Source organism: Palaemon carinicauda, chromosome 17, assembly GCF_036898095.1.
Source record: "Palaemon carinicauda isolate YSFRI2023 chromosome 17, ASM3689809v2, whole genome shotgun sequence".
NCBI lineage: Eukaryota > Metazoa > Arthropoda > Malacostraca > Decapoda > Palaemonidae > Palaemon > Palaemon carinicauda.
The window spans coordinates 57,293,122-57,318,455 of NC_090741.1; the positions used below are offsets into that span (position 1 = coordinate 57,293,122).

The 25,334-nt window shown below is 37.0% G+C and overlaps 1 protein-coding gene across 7 annotated transcripts in view; it reads right to left on the reverse strand.

Annotated features, from left to right (window-relative positions):
- LOC137656780 (serine-rich adhesin for platelets-like) overlaps positions 1 to 25,334 on the reverse strand; it is a 208,354-nt gene that overhangs the window by 28,788 nt on the left and 154,232 nt on the right. Inside the window, exon 1 of one of the 7 annotated variants that reach the window (XM_068391062.1) lies at positions 12,837 to 12,940. The exons of the other annotated variants lie outside the window; for them this stretch is intronic. Coding sequence (XP_068247163.1) covers positions 12,837 to 12,849 — 13 coding nt within the window. The 5' untranslated portion in view covers positions 12,850 to 12,940. Of the gene's footprint in view, positions 1 to 12,836; positions 12,941 to 25,334 lie in introns of those variants that run through there. 7 annotated transcript variants of the gene reach the window in all.

Here is a 25,334-nt window from a genome sequence, read left to right on the forward strand (position 1 = left end):
AGGTATATGACTCCCCCCCCCCCCCCCCCTCAACCTCACCCCATGGGTCAGGGGGAGGAATGTGCTTCAACTTTTGGAACAGGTTGAGGGAGCAGGAGGCTGATGGGGGGAGGGGGGGGGAGATGTGTGGGACAAAAGACTCTTTCAAACGTTTATTGTATAGTAACAAATTCTATTTTTCTCTATTCTTCCACAATCGGTTTTTCTGCTATTCTACTATGCATAGGAATTTGTGGAATTAGTCTAAAAACACGTAGAATACATATTTTATAATACTGTATTAATAATAATAATAATAATAATAATAATAATGATAATAATAAAAAATAACATCAATAATAATAATAAAAACAATAATAATAATAAGCAGAATAATGAATATAATAATAATAATAAAAACAATAATAATAATAATAATAATAATAATAATTATAACAATAATAATAATAATAAAAATAATAATAATGATAATAAAAATAATAATAATAATAAAAACAATAATAATAATAAGAATAAGAATAATAATAATAATAATTATAACAACAATTATAACAACAATAATAATAATAATAATCTCGCCTATTTAATAAAGAGCAAGTATAACAGCTAAAGATAGATATGTACGTACACACGCACAAATTCAACTCTTTCTACCCCTCCCCCTTTTCCTAACTACAACACGGCAGTTTCGGTACCTTGTGGGAGATTGTGGTTTTCGAGTGTACCTCCCAGGGTAACTCCTCTCACCAGGGTATGGCTAGTCCCTTTCCCTCTACCCGAGGGACGGGGAGAGACCCAATAAGTATAGTATAACAATATATATATATACATATATATATATATATATATATATATATGTATATATATATGTGTGTGTGTGGGTATGTATATACATACATACTTACATACATATATATATATATATATATATATATATATATATATATATATATATATATATATATATAAATTTCTATCATACTGGGATCGAACCCTAGTCTCTTCGATTGAAAGACTAAGTCGCTACCAATCATGGCACCAGAGGTTCTAAAAGAAGTCGGAACCTAAGTGCTAACTGCATTTCAGAACCATTAGGTGACATGGTTGGTAGCGACCTGGCCTTTCATTTGAAATGGCTAGGGTTCGATCCCAGTATGAGATAGACATTTGTTTCTATTTGAGCACGATATTGTGTTGATTTTCATCCATATATAGAAGAGTTGGAAGACCTAGGCCTACATGGCTGAGGACTATGAAACGTGAAGTAGGAGAGGATGAATGGAGAAGTATTGATTTAAAAGCTAAAAATAGATACGACTGGCGAAATCTAACCGAGGCCCTTTGCGTCAATAGGCGTAGAAGGAGATGATATATATATATATATATATATATATATATATATATATATATATATATATATATATACTGTATATATATATATATACATATATATATATAAATACATATATATATATATATATATTTATATATATATATATTATATAAATATACACACACACACACACATATATATATATATATATATATATATATATATATATATATATATATATGCGGTATCAATTATTCTTAGGAAACCCCTTTTTAAGTTTCCCGTATCTCTTCTTATCTTCCGAGAAAAGATACAGAAAGTGAATTCTTCGATTTATGTTTTGAAAACCGCTGTTATATACTGGTGTGCTCAGTCTACTTTCCACGTGTGAACTAGAGGTGCTGATGTAACGTGTACAGAAATCGGGTTCCTAATGTTACAATTAATATGCAAAGCAGCCCAGCTGTGTACTAATAATCACATTTGATAGTTCAAAATGATTGACATCTCTCGAAGTATTAAAGTGTCCAAAATACTTAAAATCGGTTCAAAAACATTATACAGTTTATGTATATTGGGATACACGTGTAGAAATCAAAAGGGCTGGCACGTGTAGACTAGAAAATATGTACCATAGCCATTAAAGTTAAAGGAAACTTGAAAGACTTGATTGGGGTTATAATTTGCATCTTATTAATGACCATTCCTTTCATTTAATCCAAATGCATTAACAGCATTTTACTGTCTAATATATATTTACTTTTTCCTATACACCTGCCATGGCAGTTGAATTAATTAGCTTCAGGCCTACTAACTATGGTGGGAATACATAATAATAATAATAATAATAATAATAATAATAATAATAATAATAATAATAATAATAATAATAATCTCCCCTATATAATGAAGAACAAGTGTCTGACTATATATATATATATATATATATATATATATATATATATATATATATATATATATATGTATGTATGTATAAATATATATACATATATATATAAATATATATATAAATAAATATACTGTATATACATATATATATATATATATTACTAGCTAAGCTGCAACCCTAGTTGGAAAAGCAAGATACTATCAGCCCAAGGACTCCAACAGGGAAGAATAACCCAGTGAGGAAAGGAAATAAGGAAATAAATAATCTATATGAAAAGTACTAAACAATTAAAATAAAAAAAAATCATGAATAGTAACAACATTATAACTGATTTTTTATAAATAAACTATAAAGAGAGACTTATGTCAGGTCTGTTCAACATAAAATTTGCTCTAAATTTGAACTTGTGAAGTTCTACCGATTCAACTACTCGATTAGGAAGATCATTCCACAACTTAGTCACAGCTGGAATAAAACTAGACTACTATATGTATATGTAGATGTGTATATATATATACATACATATATATATATATATATAATGTATATATATAAATATATAGGTAAATTTGTGGTCACAAACAGCGGCATTACCGGACGTATAACTTCTTGGTCTCTCCCTGTCCCTAGGGTAGGGGATGTAGAAGTAGTCATACCCTGGTGAGAGGGGCTGTAGTTAGGAATGGGGGAGGTGGAGGGAAGGGTTGAATGTGTGTGAGCACGCGTGTACGTATATGTGCACATCTATCTAAATATTTGTAGCCATTTCATTTTTGACGGGTCGCATATACTAGTAATTATAACTATGATAATAATAATATTAATAACCTGTAATATGACCAACCTTTATCACCATTACTTTGCTTTATCTTATCTTATCTGATTTCAATAGTGTGATACAATACAACCAAACCACTTGAAATGAATAAGTTCTAGGAAAGACTCATCACATATCACTATGTTCTAGGAAAGACTCGTCACATATCACTAAGATCTAGGAAAGACTCGTCACATATCACTAAGTTCTGGGAAAGACTTATCCCATATCACTAAGTTCTAGGAAAGACTCATCACTTATCACTAAGTTCTAGGAAAGACTCATCACATATCACTAAGTTCTAGGAAAGACTCATCACATATCACTAACTCGTTAAAGATGCCATTTTATCCAATACTCCAACTCGCAAGTTTATCGCCTGGACTTATCTGCTAATCTTCTTGTATCACCACCTCCTATGAGATTGATTACCTTGAATCGACTAGACTGGTGTCACTCGCACTGGCTAAACATAAGCACCTGGTAGCGCTTACTAATATGGGATCACTAAATGACACCCTGTAATTCAGGTGTTGAAAACCCAGAGGTTAAAGAGATCATCAAATGGCAACACTCGATCAACTAACATCAATGTGTACTCTAATCTCTAGTTAACCATAGCCATGAATCAAATGTATGGCATCCATTTGGAATCTTGTAGGTTGGATAATTTTTAAATGAAAAGTTTGTGTGTATTCAAGGGAGGACAGCCATGTATGATACTGGTGTAGATAGCTAAGCCAAATGTGTACAGATTAATGTTATATTCTATATCATAGATACTAATTTGTTTGTAAACATTCCTCCTAGCATTTTGTTATACCGGAGTTAAAACCCGCTTAAGCTAGATAGTGTCTGATAGTATGCTACAAGAAAAGCTAGATAGCGTCTGATGGTATGCTACAAGAAAAGCTAGATAGCGTCTGATAGTATGCTACAAGAAAAGCTAGTGTCTGATAGTATGGTACAAGAAAAGCTAGATAGGGTCTGATAGTATGCTACAAGAAAAGCTAGATAGCGTCTGATAGTATGCTACACGAAAAGCTAGATAGTGTCTGATAGTATGCTACAAGGAAAGCTAGATAGTGTCTGATAGTATGCTACAAGAAAAGCTAGATAGTGTCTGATAGTATGCTACAAGGAAAGCTAGATAGTGTCTGATAGTATGCTACAAGAAAAGCTAGATAGTGTCTGATAGTATGCTACAAGGAAAGCTAGATAGTGTCTGATAGTATGCTACAAGAAAAGCTAGATAGTGTCTGATAGTATGCTACAAGGAAAGCTAGATAGTGTCTGATAGTATGCTACAAGAAAAGCTAGATAGTGTCTGATAGTATGCTACAAGAAAAGCTAGATAGCGTCTGATAGTATGCTACAAGAAAAGCTAGTGTCTGATAGTATGGTACAAGAAAAGCTAGATAGTGTCTGATAGTATGCTACAAGGAAAGCTAGATAGTGTCTGATAGTATGCTACAAGAAAAGCTAGATAGTGTCTGATAGTATGCTACAAGGAAAGCTAGATAGTGTCTGATAGTATGCTACAAGAAAAGCTAGATAGTGTCTGATAGTATGCTACAAGGAAAGCTAGATAGTGTCTGATAGTATGCTACAAGAAAAGCTAGATAGTGTCTGATAGTATGCTACAAGAAATTATGTTATTCAATAAAAAAAAAAAAGAACCTTTCTGTTAACATTCTGAGATATCAAGGGGATTCATGAAACAAACTTATTTCTAACTCGTTGATTCTAGTAAGAAGAGGTGCACAATCTAATATCCGATCAGAATGGCAAAACACTGATTTCATCTTTCACTTGTCTAAAGGGCTTTCATTACTGCTGAAGTTTTGACAAAATAAAAAGCTTTCTCATAGTATATAAATGCCATACATTGCGGTTTGTCATACACTGTTGATCTTTCCATTAGGTGGTTAATTCCATGGATATGTTCAACAAATAAAAACAATATCTAATGTTTATCATCTTACTTTTAATGTAAAGCAGATAATGTAAGCACCAAATACTTAGTAATAATTTTCTTAAACTAGAATACATTCTTCTTTCCAACATTGGTGGCCCCCCAAAAAAAAGAATACATGTAATATCCCAAAATGTACCCAGTAAACAAATGCAATGGATTGTTTGATTCAAAGATATTAGAATCATACAGGTTGTATAATGTAGATATGCAAGCACTATATCAAAGTAGGTAACAAAAGAATCTTAAACTGTATAGTTTGATTTTGATTTACATGTTCTTTTGTAAAATACTGTATAATTTATATCTATATTTCTGTAATAGAATAATTACGCAAATAATGTAAATTAATATGATATCTTTATAAGGCAAGATAAAAATAAAATGACATTACAGTCCCAAGAATAGCCCTGGCAGATCATGAGTTTTTGTTATTCATTCTAAGGATGCAACTGCCTCTGCATGCAGACATTCATTATCTATAAGTTATTTTAGTATTACTGACATTCTATGATAAGGAAACACGCCAGTCCAAACAGGGACGAATAATTACCACACGTGTTTGTAAATCATGAATAGCAAGATGTTCATTTGCATATTCTTCCAGTTAATCATTATCAATAGTTTTCTTGTATGCTGCCTGTACTGACTAAAACTCTATCCTAGTAAGGCTAGGTTTATATTATTACGAAAATACAGAAGTATTTATGATAATATCACAATTTATGACACTAGATGGCAGGGGAAAACCAAGACTAACGGGTATAAAAGAATTAAGCTCTGACGTGTACAAGAGAATCAAGCTCTGGCGTGTACAGAAGACTCAAAGTCTGACGTGTACAGGAGAATTAAGCTCTGACGTGTACAAGAAAATCAAGCTCTGGCGTGTTCAGAAGAATCAAGTCTGGCGTGTAAAAGAGAATCAAGCATGTCGTGCACAAGAGAATTAAGCTCTGACGTCTACAGGAGAATCAAGTTCTGGCGTGTACAAGAGAATCAAGGTCTGACGTTTCCAAGAGAATCAAGCTCTGACGTGTACAAGAGAATCAATCTCTGTCGAATACAAGAGAAACAAGCTCTGACGTTTTCAAGAGAATCAAGCTCTGTCGAATACAAGAGAATCAAGCTCTGACATGTACAAGAGAATGAAGCTCTGACGTGTACAAGAGAATCATGCTCTGAAGTGTACAAGAGAATCAAGCTCTGTAGTGTACATGAGAATTAAGCTCTGGCGTGAACAAGAGAATCAAGCTCTGAAGTGTACAGGAGAGTCAATCTCTGACGTGTTCAAGAGAATCAAGTCTGACGTGTAAAAGAGAATCAAGCTCTGACGTGTAAAAGAGAATCAAGCTCTGACGTGTACAAGACCCGGGCGTATGTGTCTGTGCGTTGGTACCACCATTACCCTTATAATTAATATTATTCCTGAAACTTTTTCATGACTAAATTACTGTCCATCAAACATACCATATATTACTAATTTTCATTACTATACAAATTTCGAAATAGACATTTCAACTCTTGGATGGAATTCGTTGCAGTTTTTTTTTTTGCATTTTACAATAGTACTAGACATTAATATTATGTATTTCATTTGACAAATGATAGTAGCATAGGTCAGTTTGTAATATCTAATAATTCATGTACCTAAGATGGATGCTACTGAGAGAGAGAGAGAGAGAGAGAGAGAGAGAGAGAGAGAGAGAGAGAGAGAGAGAGAGCTGAATCGTCAAAGACAAATATCAAGATGTACCGTATTTGTGTTTCCAGAAATTCCACTGAAGAAAAAACTTAGATAACGATAACTTGTATGTTATGCCAAAATCTTTTTTAAAATATCAATATTACTGATATCGCAGATTTATCTAGTCAATAGGATTTCTACACGAAAATGCTGCCATTGGGAAAATATTAAAACATCCCAAAAAGAAAAAAAAAGTTCCCTCACTTTTTATGACTTTATCAACCATAATCAATAAAGATTCTCCTTGAAGCCCGTATTTTTCCCAGCAATCAAAATTTCCCAATGGATATTTCATTCAAATTACCCCTATTCAAACAGATTCGAGAATTACACCAACTGATTGAATGCAATTATAGAACTCAATGTCCAATCACGTGTGCAATAGTTATAAATTTCTACCTCAAGATTATTTTCTCCATGCTGCTGATGTCAACTAGGATGTCATATTTGACATTAGTATGTCCTATTTTTGGGGTTGTTCTCACGTCTATACATAGAAGACTGCCCATCTTAATAAGAGTAATCCTACACTACCTATTTCTGAAGAGGACTGAACAAGGTACAAAGGTAATACTGGTCCCCATTGATAAATGAAAAGGTCATACTGACCTAAAAGAGGACTGAATAATTCACACTGACCATAAAGGGGAATAGAATTATTCATACTGGTCACAATTGGGGGCCGACCGAGTTATACTGGCCCCTGAAGAAGACAGAATAAGTAATACTGGACACAACGGAGAAATGAATAAGTCAAATTGGTCCTAAAAGGGGAACTGAATAAGTTAAACTGGCCCTAAAAGGGGAACTGAACAAGTCAAACTGGTCCTAAAAGGGGATAAATAAGTTGAACTGGTCCTAAAAGGGGAACTGAATAAGTCGAACTGGTCCTAAAAGAGGAACTGAATAAGTCAAACTGGTCCTAAAAGGGGAACTGAATAAGTTGAACTGGTCCTAAAAGGGGAACTGAATAAGTTGAACTGGTCCTAAAAGGGGAACTGAATAAGTCAAACTGGTCCTAAAAAGAGAACTGAATATGTTAAACTGGTCCTAAAAGGGGAACTGAATATGTTAAATTGGTCCTAAAAGGGGAACTGAATATGTTAAACTGGCCCTAAAAGGGGAACTGAACTAGTCAAACTGGTCCTAAAAGGGGAACTGAATAAGTTGAACTGGTCCTAAAAGGGGAACTGAATAAGTCGAACTGGTCCTAAAACAGGAACTGAATAAGTCAAACTGGTCCTAAAAGAGGAACTGAATAAGTCTAACTGGTCCTAAAAGGGGAACTGAATAAATTAAACTGGTCCAAAAAAGGGGAAATGAATAAGTTAAACTGCTCCTAAAAGGGGAACTGAATAAGTTAAAATGGTCCTAAAAGGGGAACTGAATAAGTTGAACTGGTCCAAAAAAGGGGAAATGAATGTCATATTGGTCCTAAAAAGGGAACTAAATCAATTTGGAGTAGAATGCTGGCACCAGAAGGAGACTGGATAAGCACTAATGATGCTGTAAGGGGACTTGATAATTCACTCTGACCCCGAAAGTGAACCAAATAAATCCTACCAGTGCCATAAGCCCTCTTCCAGAACAAAGACGTGGCCCTTGAAAAGGTGTGAGAGTACTAAACATCTTAGTCAACTCATTTCAACCGTTCCTCTTGCAGTACAACGACAAATACGCTATATATTTTGGATAAGCCACGAGTGCATTTCCTCATCTAATTCACTCTGATATTACATACCAAAAGAGAAATTCATTCATGATAATTGCATCTAACAGGACTACATATTAAGAGAAGTCTATAAGGGTTTGTCCCAGGACGAAATTAAGAGCAAATCACATAGCAAGCTTGTTCAGCAGAGACAAGTATTGCCAACCCTTGATGACATCACTTACACCGTATTCCTTGTTACCATTTGCTAGATAATTTTATGTCACGTCCTTCAAATGATATCTGCTCTGTGTGGCTTGCTTCGCTCACAATTATACATTATCTCATTTCTCCTCTGCTCTGGCAAGCAGCACATAGATGTGTTGCACTTGCCATCCGCGTAGGTCACTATTAAAGCTTGGCAATACTTGCCTATGCTAAGAAAGCTCCACTATGATTGGCTCTAATTTCGTCCGGGGACAAACATATCCACAGTTCGCTAATATGCACACAAATCATGATTTGAAACCTATGCTTCTGAACAGATACAAAATTTAAACAGGTCAACATATCCATTCATCTAAATGTGGTGGCCGATGCGGTAACATCCCTGACTGGTGAACGCCAGACTGGGGTTCAAGTCCCATTCCAACTCATTAGTACCTTTGGTCACTGCAACCTCACCATCCTTGTGAGCTAAGGGGAGCATATAGGCCTATCTGTTGAGTTATCAGCGGCCATTGTCTGGCCCTCCTTGGTTCTAGCTTGGGGGGAGAGGAGTTTAGGTGCTAATCATATATATATATATATATATATATATATATATATATATATATATATATATATATATGGTCAGTCTCGAGGATATTGTCATGCTTGATAGGGCAATGTCACTGTCCCTTGTCTCTGTCATTCATGAGCGACCTTTAAACCTTTAAATGGATAATTAAAGTTTTTCAGTTTTGGATGAATTCAAAGGTATAGGTTCGAATCATGGCTTGAGCAGATGCAATTGTAAATAAATTCCCTTTGGGTATGCTATTCTCGAAGAGAGAATTAGATATCCAGATATTAAAAGCTAATTAATACATACACACAACTGAGCTCAGTTGGTAGAGTCCTAGCAAGCATGGTTTCGGCTAAGAAGCAAGGGTTCGAATCTCTGCCCAGCCAGAATTCCAGTAGATATATATTCCCAAGGTAGAATTCGATATTAAATGCCATTGTGGTAGATACATTGATTAGAATCACGAGCGATAGTGATATGGGCTTTAATATCGAATTCACTACTTTGGAATCACAGTCAAATGAAGAATTTTTTTTTTTTCGTGATAGGAATTACTGGCTTGATATTTGAATGTAAGAAAATCACGAGTGTTGATGATGAAATTATCATACACATTGCATAATGTGGAAATATTGGAGGCTATCAGAGATCACTGTGTTCATTTGGTCCTGTCACAGGAAGGGAAGAGGACCATGTTTGTAAAAGGGTCACGAACATGGAGGGAGAAAGGAAGGGAAGGAAGATAGAAGGGAGATGATGATAGAAGGGGGAGGGGGGAAGCCAGAGCTTAGATGGAAAGATAACAGGACCAACACACGAGGGAGAACAGAACCTGAGGGACCAAGCTACTCAGGACAGAGAGAGGGAGAGAGAAAGAGAGGCTCGGGACAGAAAAGTGTGTGAGAGAGAGAGAGAAGGGGGACTTAGGACAGAAAAGGAGAGAGAGAGAGAGAGAGAGAGAGAGAGAGAGAGAGAGGACTCCTAGCGACTGAACACAAAGAGAGGGTCCTTTTTCAACTCTACCTTTCCTTAGGAAAGGTTTCAAACTTGGAGGAATAAGAATAGGTTTCAAACCGTCAACCCTTTTCCAGAGAATATTTACACTCTACCTTTGTCGTGGGAGTGTTTTGCACAATAGTTTTCAACCTGGTCCCTTTACATTGGACACTTTTCAATTCTATCCAATGCAGGAAAGGTTTCAAACCTAGTGCGTTTGAAATAAGGTTTTCAAACCCCACTTTGCCCATGGGGAGTCTTTAAAGCAGACCTTTTTCAAGGGAAACTTGTACTGCCACATTTTCAAGTAGGGTAAAGGTTTCAACCTGAACACCCTTTTCAAGGAATATTTCAACTAAGAGAGGTACAAAAACATTATCTATAAATATACAGTATATATATATATATATATACATATATATATATATATATATATATATATATATATATATATATATATATATTCAAGGACTATTTCAACTATGAGAGGTACACAAACATTATCTATAAATATACAGTATATATATATATATATATATATATATATATATATATATATATATATATATTAACTATATATCAAGTACAATTGGGCACAGGAAATCCAGGCACACCTTTATCTGAAACAGTCCACCCTGTCACAACCTCTCCTTACAATAGCTGTTTGGTTACTGGCCGTGAGTAACTGTGTTACAGAGTGCACTTTCTCAGAGCGAGGTGTACCATGAATTCCCGTGTCCTACTGTACATAGCCTAATGCTTTGATCTCCAAACAGTCAGTCTTGTTCAAAATTTCAATTCCTGGCACCCTGCAGTAATAAAGGCATTACTTTACCCCCTATGAAGTCGCTCATTGGCTACCTAGGAGGACGATCCACACTCAAGGGGTCCACAACCCTTACTGGCTTAGGAAATTTAAAGGTTATACGTACATTAATGTATCGGTAAGTAAATAAATATTTAATAACCTCCCTTCTACAACCCACAGCTTCCATCTGACACCAACAAAGCTACAAGTTACAACTGGTTTCGGTAAGACATGCCAAAAAACCGGGTCTTTCTCGACCTGAGAATGTCTGTGTACTCTGGTGGGTTCAAGGGGGGGGGGGGGAACAGACGGTCAGACCCTAGATCAGACCCAATCCCTAAGCGAGTTGCCATTCCGGTGGGGTGAGAGGCCCTTCCCTTCTTAATAATAAACATGAGAGAGAGAGAGAGAGTGAGAGAGAGAGAGACTGGTTCTACATAAACCAAACTATTGTACACGAGAGAATCTATTTTAAGACATGCATACAGAGAGATGCGTTTCTACACTGAGAGAGAGAGAGAGAGAGAGAGAGAGAGAGAGAGAGAGAGAGAGAGAGAGAGACTGGTTCTACACAAGCCAAACTATTGTACACGAGAGAATCAATTTTAAGACATACAGAGAGAACATGCGCTTCTACAGAGAGAGAGAGAGAGAGAGAGAGAGAGAGAGAGAGAGAGAGAGAGAGAGCATGGTACAAATCTACTGTATTGGAGAGAATCTATTTTAAAACCCATGTGTACAGCGAACAGCGCTTCTACACTGAGACGTAAGGGGATTGAGAAAATGTGTTTCGATGAGAGAGAGAGAGAGAGAGAGAGAGAGAGAGAGAGAGAGAGAGAGAGAGAGAGAGAGAGAGAGGACGAATTCCAACAACTCAACCAACCCTCAGAACCACATTCTAAGAAAACGCTGGCAACTCAAACCCCTCCCCTCCCCTTCCCCCCTCAAACTCATTCCCTCAACAACAACAACCCCTCCCTTACCAAATCCTCCCCCCTCCCCCTGTGGATTTCCTTGTCATCCCATAATCCCCCTCCTATCTATCCCTTTCCCATCTGCAACTCTTCCCCCAACCAACCTTTCCACAATATATTTCTAACCTTCCTTTCTGTCTTTCTTTCTAAGAATATTCCTCTTAGAATGGGATGTTTTTATTTCTAATTTACTGAAATATTTTTACTGATTTTAGGTAGCGTTTATTGTTCATAATATTCAAAACAAACAAATAAACACACATAAACACACGCATATATATATATATATATATATATATATATATATATATATATATATATGCGTCTGTGTGTGTGAGAGAGAGAGAGAGAGAGAGAGAGAGAGAGACCAAAGCAATGTTGCAATAAAGAAGAAAACTATTTGAAACTGACCTACACTCAGCTTCCACGACAGCATGGAGAGAGAGAGAGAGAGAGAGAGAGAGAGAGAGAGAGAACACGCTTGTGGATGTGGTCACGTTCATATAAGCTTCAGTGGTGGTACGGAGACTGGACGGACATTCCCTCATACATTATACAACATACATAATAAATGAAGCACGTGTGTTTTACATATACGAATTTATATACTGATTATCGTATACTAATATATTTATACTAATTGGTAATATTTTTATCTTAAAGATTTAAATTATCAACGGCGAACTGTTTAGCGCAAGATTAAGAACAATATGAACACCTTAGTCTGGTGACGGTTATAAGTTTACCGAGCAATAGCCAAGCCTCTCTCCCCAACTGAGAGAGAGAGAGAGAGAGAGAGAGAGAGAGAGAGAGAGAGAGAGAGAGAGAGAGAGACCCCTACCTTCATTCTCCATCAGCGTGTTATTTCCGTCCAATTAATAAATCCAAACGAATCTCCACATTTTCCTGAATTCTAGTCTCAACCCAACTGAGAACCACCACTAGTCTCAGTCTAGGTCTCAGTCTGGGTCTCAGTCAACCCCCAAGCGTTCACCCATCCCCCCCCCCCTCCAACCCCCAGCCTCGTTATGCTCGCTCGGTTCACCCCTCACCCCTGTCTACAACAAACCCTCCCCAAACCCCAGCATTTCCTCAACCCAACCCACACACACACACACACACGCACATACACACATATGCATTAACTATCCCAAACTGGATTCCATCTCCCTCATATGTTTACAAGTTCGCCGCCTAGACCTTGGCACGTAGACAAGTCCACGTTGGGATAGTCCGATGTGGGAAAATAAGTTTGTCTACGATTTCTTATTATATTTATGAAAACGAATGTCTATTTCTTCTCCTTATTCTTATGAAGATGAAGGGAAAATAAGTTCGTCTACAATTTCTTATTATATTTATGAAAACGAATGTCTATTTCTTCTCCTTATTCTTATGAAGATGAAGGGAAAATAAGTTCGTCTACGATTTCTTATTATATTTATGAAAACGAATGTCTATTTCTTCTCCTTATTCTTATGAAGATGAAGGGAAAATAAGTTTGTCTACGATTTCTTATTATATTTATGAAAACGAATGTCTATTTCTTCTCCTTATTCTTATGAAGATGAAGGGAAAATAAGTTTGTCTACAATTTCTTATCTTTATGAAAACGAAGGGAAAATAAGCTTGTCTATAATTTCTTATCTTTATGATAATGAAGGGAAAATAAGTTTGTCTACGATTTCTTCTTATCATCTATACGGAAACGAAGGGAAAATAAGTTGTCTACAATTTCTTCTTAATATCTCTTTGAAAACGAAGGGAAAATAAGTTGGTCTACAATTTCTTCTTATTATCTTTATGAAAACGAAGGGAAAATAAGTTGGTCTATAATTTCTTATTCTTATCTTTATGAAAACGAAGGGAAAATAAGCTTGTCTACAATTTCTTATTATCTTTACGAAAAAGAAGGGAAAATAAGTTTGTCTACAATTTCTTCTTATTATCTTTATGAAAACGAAGGGAAAATAAGCTTGTCTATAATTTCTTTCTTATTATCTTCATGAAAACGAATAGAAAATATATCACATTGAAACCAAATAAGGTGCCACTAAAACCAATGTATGATACGGTATTAAATTCATTTTTAATGCCAAACTTATTGCTCGCAATGACATTTAAAAGTCAGAAGACTGAGGCATGTGACACACATTCTTAGATGCCAGTGGAGATTTTAAACCAACGTTATTTTTGTACATGAGGCAAATGTGTATTTCATAAAATAATAACTCACTCTGATGATGTAATTTGAGGTCTTGTGACCTAACGTTTCTAATAACTTTTATTGTATTTCATTGTATTTTTTATCTGTTGAATAAATACATACAATTTTACATCAACTTTTTTTTTTTTTTTACTGAAATGTGAAATACATAATTATTTTATGGAAATTTACTTGTGTTAATTTAAATATAATTTTTGTTATCAAAATTATAGTAATTCAATGTATATTTATTACTCAAATTATTATATAAACAATAAATGAAACGAGTTTCACATAAAATGCATAATATCAATAGTAAGAGATTTTACTCTCATAAGTAAACACAAATACGTCTATCAACAGAAACTTCCTTTATTGAAAAAGTTTAGTAACATTGCCTCACTGAACAAATATTTCCACATCAGAATTTCATCAATATTGACTCATTAGGGGTAATTCAAACTAAAAAAACCTATTAATTGTGTCGGGGAAAACTCACTGATAAGAGACTGATGTCTCGCCAGGTAAATCCTGAACTGCAGTTAGCAGCTAGGTTCAGACTTCCTTTGAGCCTATGGTAGAATGGTTGGAAGCGACCTGGCCTTTTCATTTGAAGGGGCTAGGGTTCGATCCCGGTATGAGGTAGGAATTTATATATATATATATATATATATATATATATATATATATATATATATATATATATATATATACAGTATATATAAATATATATGTACACACACACATATAGATATATATATATATATATATATATATATATATATATATATATATATATATATAATCAAACACATTAATAAGGATAAAAATGACGATTCTTAGAGCCCTAAACACTCTCACACACACAAACACACACACACACAAACACACACACACACATATATATATATATATATATATATATATATATATATATATATATATATATATATATATATATAATGGCGTCAATGTGTTTCCCACAGGAAACCTCGTAGTCTTAAGTCTTATTTGGTTAAAAGAAACCAAAGCCGGAGATTCTAAAGAAGGGGAGAAAGTAAAACGATTCCTGTAGGCAACCATTGAGGCCAATATATATATATATATATATATATATATATATATATATATATAATTTGCGTGAGTGCGTGTGTATATAGAGAGAGAGAGAGAGAGAGAGAGAGAGAGAGAGAGAGAGAGAGAGAGAGAGAGAGAGAGAGAGAGAGAGAGAGAGAGACCTATAGTTATTGATCGAAATATTTCTTTTGTAAATTTCCAGATGCATAAATTTTTTTTTCACAAATATTCGGATGTTTTTTTTTTTTCAAATTATCGAAATTTCTATCGAGCTACCCTTTATATTGAACTGGAATCCGTTCGAAGCGTTGCAGACGAATTTAGGCACTAAAGAAAAACGAGTTTGGACCGACTGCAGCTTCTGCTTTCCTTCGATGGTCATCTTCGAGAATTCTTTGGAGAGCTTCATCTTCAACGCGACTGAAGAGTCAAAATTCCCAAGAACGCCATTCCTGAAAGGATTCAGGAAAAGGATGGAAAAAATATGTGATGAGAGGTCGAAAACAAATGACTATCAGTAAGGAAACTGGAAGAACAGAGGACGATTCTGGAAAGCGTCGAGAATCCAAGGAAGACTGGAATGGAAAGGAGACGTTGTCTGGGGCGAATTTAGCGGAACTTGCGGTCTTTTGAAGACTCCGTGGAAGATTCTGTAAGTCTTCAGGAATTCTTCACAAATATTTCGATTTTGTATTGAAATTCTTATTGTACTACCCTTTATGTAGCTCTAATGAATAAAATCCTAATTTTAGAAAATAGTCTTTACTTCTCCTTTATGTTATCATATTGTAAATGATTTTAGAAGCCAATTGTAGTAGACATAGGCCTAAAAAAGATAAGTTTTGTGATATCTGTCGATATCATGAAAAATTGAAAAAATAAATCTTTCGTCTGATCGCGAATCCAGCTCAGAGATCTGTGTTTTGTTCTGAGACATTCTCAGATTCTCCGAAGACATGCTGAGCTCCAGGATCAGTGTTTAGGTTTGAAGACTTTTCGGAGTCTCCCAGAGTGTCTCCAGATCAAGTTACCATTTTTTTCAAAATAGGCCAAAAACAAGATGAAGGAAAGGTACATACATACATATACCAAAGGCACTTCCCCCAATTTTGGGGGGTAGCCGACAACAACAAGAAACAAAACAAAAAGGGGACCTCTACTCTCTACGTTCCTCCAGCCTAACCAGGGACTCAGCCGAGTTCAGCTGGTACTGCTAGGGTGCCACAGCCCAACCTCCCACATTTCCACCACAGATGAAGCTTCATACTGCCGAGTCCCCTACTGCTGCTACCTCCGCGGTCATCTAAGGCACCGGAGGAAGCAGCAGGACCTACCGGAACTGCGTCACAATCGCTCGCCATTCATTCCTATTTCTAGCACGCTCTCTTGCCTCTCTCACATCTATCCTCCTATCACCCAGAGCTTTCTTCACACCATCCATCCACCCAAACCTTGGCCTTCCTCTTGTACTTCTCCCATCAACTCTTGCATTCATCACCTTCTTTAGCAGACAGCTATTTTCCATTCTTTCAACATGGCCAAACCACCTCAACACATTCATATCCACTCTAGCCGCTAACTCATTTCTTACACCCGTTCTCACCCTCACCGCTTCGTTCCTAACCCTATCTACTCGAGATACACCAGCCATACTCCTCAGACACTTCATCTCAAACACATTCAATTTCTGTCTCTCCATCACTTTCATTCCCCACAACTCCGATCCATACATCACAGTTGGTACAATCACTTTCTCATATAGAACTCTCTTTACATTCATGCCCAATCCTCTATTTTTTACTACTCCCTTAACTGCCCCCCAACACTTTGCAACCTTCATTCACTCTCTGACGTACATCTGCTTCCACTCCACCATTTGCTGCAACAACAGACCCCAAGTACTTAAACTGATCCACCTCCTCAAGTAACTCTCCATTCAACATGACATTCAACCTTGCACCACCTTCCCTTCTCGTACATCTCATAACCTTACTCTTACCCACATTAACTCTCAACTTCCTTCTCTCACACACCCTTCCAAATTCTGTCACTAGTCGGTCAAGCTTCTCTTCTGTGTCTGCTACCAGTACAGTATCATCCGCAAACAACAACTGATTTACCTCCCATTCATGATCATTCTCGCCTACCAGTTTTAATCCTCGTCCAAGCACTCTAGCATTCACCTCTCTCACCACTCCACCAACATACAAGTTAAACAACCACGGCGACATCACACATCCCTGTCTCAGCCCAACTCTCCCCGGAAACCAATCACTCACTTCATTTCCTATTCTAACACATGCTTTACTACCTTTGTAGAAACTTTTCACTGCTTGCAACAACCTTCCACCAACTCCATATAACCTCATCACATTCCACATTGCTTCCCTATCAACTCTATCATATGCTTTCTCCAGATCCATAAACGCAACATACACCTCCTTACCTTTTGCTAAATATTTCTCGCATATCTGCCTGACTGTAAAAATCTGATTCATACAACCCTTACCTCATCTAAAACCACCCTGTACTTCTAAGATTGCATTCTTTGTTTTATCCTTAATCCTATTAATCAGTACTCTACCATACACTTTTCCAACTATACTCAACAAACTAATACCCCTTGAACTACAACACTCATGCACATCTCCCTTACCCTTATATAGTGGTACAATACATGCGCAGACCCAATCTACTGGTACCATTGACAACACAAAAGGTATTAACAGAAATGGAGAATTTTATCAAAATGTGTTGTTGTTATTATGGAGTATTTTTTAATACCAAAGTTAATGGATTTGTAATCATTAATCAGGATAACAATGGTTATTCGGGAATTAATTGCGTATGCCGTTATAGTTCCGCTATGGAACGAAACAGGGTCTCTTTGATGAAGCGAAAGAGTGAAAACCCACAATCAGGAATCGTCAATGATTTGGTTGAAAAATTTGAAAAAATGCAAAAAATGGCTGACCAAGAAAGAAGCTATTTACTTGAAAACAGAGGAAAAGTGAGGAAACTTGTTCTGCAATATGAAGAAAAGATTAAAGGCGATGGTCAAATGACAAAGAATAGCAAACTGGATTGTCTTGGAATCAGAAGGAATCCAACAAGGGAGGCCAAAGAAGTGGCCTTAGCTAGAATTGTACGAATTCAAGAATATGAGAAGTCCATCAAGGAGAAAGAAATTATCTCCAAGATTAAACGACAGAATGAAAAATCATATGAAGGACCCGTTAATGATATGGATAGGAAACTTGATAAAACTCCTTCATTTGAAAACAAAGGAAAAGTGAGGAAACTTGTTCTGGAATATGAAGAAAAGATTAAATTCGATGCAAAAGAGGAGAGGAATAGCAAACTGGATTGTCTTGCAATCAAAATGAATGCAAAGAGGGAGGCCAAACAAGAGGCCTTAGCTACAATTGTAGGAATTCAAAAAAGAAGTCCACTAGAAAATGACGAAAGGTTAAAGTATCATATTATGAAATATGAAGAAATGATTAGAAATGACGCAGATCACAATAGAAATCGGGAACAAAAAGATGATCTTAAAGGAAAATCTCAGGACGAGAGAAAGCATCTTAGGAGGAAAGCAAAAGATGTAGCCTTAGTTAGAATCAGACAAATTGCAGAGGATGAAATATCACAAGAAAAAAATGACATACCATATGCTCCTGTTCAGCTACAGGAAGAGACTCTGGAAGATGACAAAAAAGAACAGAAAAATAAGGTTAAACATGAAGAAATAGAAGAAGGCATCGTAAAAAGGCGTATCCAGTATTTTGAAAATATCATAAGAGGAAATATTAGGGAAGAAGGCCATCTTCTTGAAAATATTATACGAGAAAACAAAAAGGAAAAAGGCGATCTTCGTGGACAATCTGCAAACTTAAGAAAAAATCCTAATAGGAAAGCTAAGGATATTGCTATGGCAAGGATAACACAAATAATACAAGAGGAATTATCAGAAGAAAACACAGAAAATGAAGGCCATCTTGGACAATCTCCAGGCTTGAGAGAGAATCTTAAAAGGAAAAGTGAGAACATTGAAAAGGAACTTCACGACTACCAAGCAGCAAATAGCTCAGGAACACAAGGAGATTCTGTTGGTGATAGTGATAATAATGGAGAAATTATAAAGCTAAAGGTAATGGGACAAAAACAAACAGCTGATCTTAGGAGGAAAGCAAGACAGCCTTTCTAAAGATTAGACGAATTGCAATGGAGGAGGTCTTTCCAGAAAACAGAGGCTTAGTATACGCTCTTGTTCAAATATGGGAAGAAGCTCTGAAAGATGAGAAAATAGAAAAGATAAAGAGGGTTATTCATGAAGTAATAGAAAAAGGCAATGTGAAGAGGCATATCCAGTATTTTGAAAATGTCATACGAGCAAACTTAAAAGAAGGCCATCTTCGTGGACAACCTCGGGACTTCAGAAACCATCTTAGGAGGACCACTAAAGATAAGGCCTTGGCCCAGATAAGAAAAGTATTACAACAGGAAATGGCGCCTGAGAAAACAGGCCTAGTTCATGATCTTACTGAACTCTATGAAAATGCACTGAAAGGATACAAAATGGAAAATAAAAATGAATATCATAAGGCAATAAAAAGCCAAATATTAGAAAACCTTATCCAGTATTTTGAAAATATGTTACAAGAAATCACAGAAAATGAAGGCCATCTTCTTGGGCAATCTCCAGACTTGAGAGAGAATCTTGGAAGGAAAAGTGAGAATATTGAAAAGGAACTTCACGACTACCAAGAAGCAAATAGCTCAGGAACACAAGGATATTCTGCTAGTAATTGTGAAGATTATGAAGAAATTATAAAGGTTAAGGCAATGGGACGCAAACAAAAAGCTAAGATTAGAAATATCTTACAAGAGGTTATCAAAGAAGAGAACTTTGAAGAGTAAATAGGATTTTGTTTAATAGTAGAAATAAAAAAGCAAAATCTAAAAGTATACAATAAGAAACAATTCTGTTGGCGTAACCTAGAGGATGTGCACTGCAGAGGGAAAAAGATGAGCTTCTTCTAGTATGCAACGGTTCCATGATGGAGTGGTACAAACCTTTGTCATGTGAACAAATGGTCGGATTTCTAGATCTATTCTTCCGGATGTCAACCTTATGGTTGCTCTGTTGGAATGATCTAGAAGACTGGCCCTGCAGAGGGAAAAAGCTTAGCTTTTTCTAATATGCAGTCATATCCTCAAAGGGTGCCTAAAGAAATTTTGTTGGATTCAAAACTACATTTCATGATTGAATTATGATTGGAGATGGCCAAGTATATAATAGATGTTAATGAGAGAATTCTTCCTAGAATTACATAAAAAAAAACTACATGGGAATGAAAGTAGGATAAAAGAAGCCGAGGTTCTTCTAGTATGCTATGTGGGAAAAGATGTACACAAAGAAGACTAGCTCTGTAGATAGAAGAAGCAGAGGTTCTTCTAGTATGCCATGTTCCTTGATGAAGAGGTATAAATTCTTTGTCATGTGAACATAAGGGTTGGTACTGGCCCTGTAGATAGAAGAAGCTGAGGGTCTTCTACTATGATATGTTCCTTGATGAAGAGGTATAAATTCTTTGTCATGTGAACATAAGGGTTGGTACTGGCCCTGTAGATAGCAGAAGCTGAGGGTCTTCTACTATGCTATGTTCCTTGATGAAGAGGTATAAATTCTTTGTCATGTGAACATAAGGGTTGGTACTGGCCCTGTAGATAGGAGAAGCTGAGGTTCTTCTACTATGCTATGTTCCTTGATGAAGAGGTATAAATTCTTTGTCATGTGAACATAAGGGTTGGTACTGGCCCTGTAGATAGAAGAAGCTGAGGGTCTTCTACTATGATATGTTCCTTGATGAAGAGGTATAAATTCTTTGTCATGTGAACATAAGGGTTGGTACTGGCCCTGTAGATAGAAGAAGCTGAGGGTCTTCTACTATGCTATGTTCCTTGATGAAGAGGTATAAATTCTTTGTCATGTGAACATAAGGGTTGGTACTGGCCCTGTAGATAGGAGAAGCTGAGGTTCTTCTACTATGCTATGTTCCTTGATGAAGAGGTATAAATTCTTTGTCATGTGAACATAAGGGTTGGTACTGGCCCTGTAGATAGGAGAAGCTGAGGGTCTTCTACTATGCTATGTTCCTTGATGAAGAGGTATAAATTCTTTGTCATGTGAACATAAGGGTTGGTACTGGCCCTGTAGATAGAAGAAGCTGAGGGTCTTCTACTATGCTATGTTCCTTGATGAAGAGGTATAAATTCTTTGTCATGTGAACATAAGGGTTGGTACTGGCCCTGTAGATAGGAGAAGCTGAGGGTCTTCTACTATGCTATGTTCCTTGATGAAGAGGTATAAATTCTTTGTCATGTGAACATAAGGGTTGGTACTGGCCCTGTAGATAGGAGAAGCTGAGGGTCTTCTACTATGCTATGTTCCTTGATGAAGAGGTATAAATTCTTTGTCATGTGAACATAAGGGTTGGTACTGGCCCTGTAGATAGGAGAAGCTGAGGGTCTTCTACTATGCTATGTTCCTTGATGAAGAGGTATAAATTCTTTGTCATGTGAACATAAGGGTTGGTACTGGCCCTGTAGATAGGAGAAGCTGAGGGTCTTCTACTATGCTATGTTCCTTGATGAAGAGGTATAAATTCTTTGTCATGTGAACATAAGGGTTGGTACTGGCCCTGTAGATAGGAGAAGCTGAGGGTCTTCTACTATGCTATGTTCCTTGATGAAGAGGTATAAATTCTTTGTCATGTGAACATAAGGGTTGGTACTGGCCCTGTAGATAGGAGAAGCTGAGGGTCTTCTACTATGCTATGTTCCTTGATGAAGAGGTATAAATTCTTTGTCATGTGAACATAAGGGTTGGTACTGGCCCTGTAGATAGGAGAAGCTGAGGGTCTTCTACTATGCTATGTTCCTTGATGAAGAGGTATAAATTCTTTGTCATGTGAACATAAGGGTTGGTACTGGCCCTGTAGATAGGAGAAGCTGAGGGTCTTCTACTATGCTATGTTCCTTGATGAAGAGGTATAAATTCTTTGTCATGTGAACATAAGGGTTGGTACTGGCCCTGTAGATAGGAGAAGCTGAGGGTCTTCTACTATGCTATGTTCCTTGATGAAGAGGTATAAATTCTTTGTCATGTGAACATAAGGGTTGGTACTGGCCCTGTAGATAGGAGAAGCTGAGGGTCTTCTACTATGCTATGTTCCTTGATGAAGAGGTATAAATTCTTTGTCATGTGAACATAAGGGTTGGTACTGGCCCTGTAGATAGGAGAAGCTGAGGGTCTTCTACTATGCTATGTTCCTTGATGAAGAGGTATAAATTCTTTGTCATGTGAACATAAGGGTTGGTACTGGCCCTGTAGATAGGAGAAGCTGAGGGTCTTCTACTATGCTATGTTCCTTGATGAAGAGGTATAAATTCTTTGTCATGTGAACATAAGGGTTGGTACTGGCCCTGTAGATAGGAGAAGCTGAGGGTCTTCTACTATGCTATGTTCCTTGATGAAGAGGTATAAATTCTTTGTCATGTGAACATAAGGGTTGGTACTGGCCCTGTAGATAGGAGAAGCTGAGGGTCTTCTACTATGCTATGTTCCTTGATGAAGAGGTATAAATTCTTTGTCATGTGAACATAAGGGTTGGTACTGGCCCTGTAGATAGGAGAAGCTGAGGGTCTTCTACTATGCTATGTTCCTTGATGAAGAGGTATAAATTCTTTGTCATGTGAACATAAGGGTTGGTACTGGCCCTGTAGATAGGAGAAGCTGAGGGTCTTCTACTATGCTATGTTCCTTGATGAAGAGGTATAAATTCTTTGTCATGTGAACATAAGGGTTGGTACTGGCCCTGTAGATAGGAGAAGCTGAGGGTCTTCTACTATGCTATGTTCCTTGATGAAGAGGTATAAATTCTTTGTCATGTGAACATAAGGGTTGGTACTGGCCCTGTAGATAGGAGAAGCTGAGGGTCTTCTACTATGCTATGTTCCTTGATGAAGAGGTATAAATTCTTTGTCATGTGAACATAAGGGTTGGTACTGGCCCTGTAGATAGGAGAAGCTGAGGGTCTTCTACTATGCTATGTTCCTTGATGAAGAGGTATAAATTCTTTGTCATGTGAACATAAGGGTTGGTACTGGCCCTGTAGATAGGAGAAGCTGAGGGTCTTCTACTATGCTATGTTCCTTGATGAAGAGGTATAAATTCTTTGTCATGTGAACATAAGGGTTGGTACTGGCCCTGTAGATAGGAGAAGCTGAGGGTCTTCTACTATGCTATGTTCCTTGATGAAGAGGTATAAATTCTTTGTCATGTGAACATAAGGGTTGGTACTGGCCCTGTAGATAGGAGAAGCTGAGGGTCTTCTACTATGCTATGTTCCTTGATGAAGAGGTATAAATTCTTTGTCATGTGAACAAAAGGGTTGGTACTGGCCCTGTAGATAGGAGAAGCTGAGGGTCTTCTACTATGCTATGTTCCTTGATGAAGAGGTACAAATTCTTTGTCATGTGAACATAAGGGTTGGTACTGGCCCTGTAGATAGGAGAAGCTGAGGGTCTTCTACTATGCTATGTTCCTTGATGAAGAGGTACAAATTCTTTGTCATGTGAACATAAGGGTTGGTACTGGCCCTGTAGATAGAAGCAGCTGAGGGTCTTCTACTATGCTATGTTCCTTGATGAAGAGGTACAAATTCTTTGTCATGTGAACATAAGGGTTGGTACTGGCCCTGTAGATAGGAGAAGCTGAGGGTCTTCTACTATGCTATGTTCCTTGATGAAGAGGTACAAATTCTTTGTCATGTGAACATAAGGGTTGGTACTGGCCCTGTAGATAGAAGCAGCTGAGGGTCTTCTACTATGCTATGTTCCTTGATGAAGAGGTATAAATTCTTTGTCATGTGAACATAAGGGTTGGTACTGGCCCTGTAGATAGGAGAAGCTGAGGGTCTTCTACTATGCTATGTTCCTTGATGAAGAGGTACAAATTCTTTGTCATGTGAACATAAGGGTTGGTACTGGCCCTGTAGATAGAAGCAGCTGAGGGTCTTCTACTATGCTATGTTCCTTGATGAAGAGGTACAAATTCTTTGTCATGTGAACATAAGGGTTGGTACTGGCCCTGTAGATAGAAGCAGCTGAGGGTCTTCTACTATGCTATGTTCCTTGATGAAGAGGTACAAATTCTTTGTCATGTGAACATAAGGGTTGGTACTGGCCCTGTAGATAGAAGCAGCTGAGGGTCTTCTACTATGCTATGTTCCTTGATGAAGAGGTACAAATTCTTTGTCATGTGAACATAAGGGTTGGTACTGGCCCTGTAGATAGAAGCAGCTGAGGGTCTTCTACTATGCTATGTTCCTTGATGAAGAGGTACAAATTCTTTGTCATGTGAACATAAGGGTTGGTACTGGCCCTGTAGATAGAAGCAGCTGAGGGTCTTCTACTATGCTATGTTCCTTGATGAAGAGGTACAAATTCTTTGTCATGTGAACATAAGGGTTGGTACTGGCCCTGTAGATAGAAGCAGCTGAGGGTCTTCTACTATGCTATGTTCCTTGATGAAGAGGTACAAATTCTTTGTCATGTGAACATAAGGGTTGGTACTGGCCCTGTAGATAGAAGCAGCTGAGGGTCTTCTACTATGCTATGTTCCTTGATGAAGAGGTACAAATTCTTTGTCATGTGAACATAAGGGTTGGTACTGGCCCTGTAGATAGAAGCAGCTGAGGGTCTTCTACTATGCTATGTTCCTTGATGAAGAGGTACAAATTCTTTGTCATGTGAACATAAGGGTTGGTACTGGCCCTGTAGATAGAAGCAGCTGAGGGTCTTCTACTATGCTATGTTCCTTGATGAAGAGGTACAAATTCTTTGTCATGTGAACATAAGGGTTGGTACTGGCCCTGTAGATAGAAGCAGCTGAGGGTCTTCTACTATGCTATGTTCCTTGATGAAGAGGTACAAATTCTTTGTCATGTGAACATAAGGGTTGGTACTGGCCCTGTAGATAGAAGCAGCTGA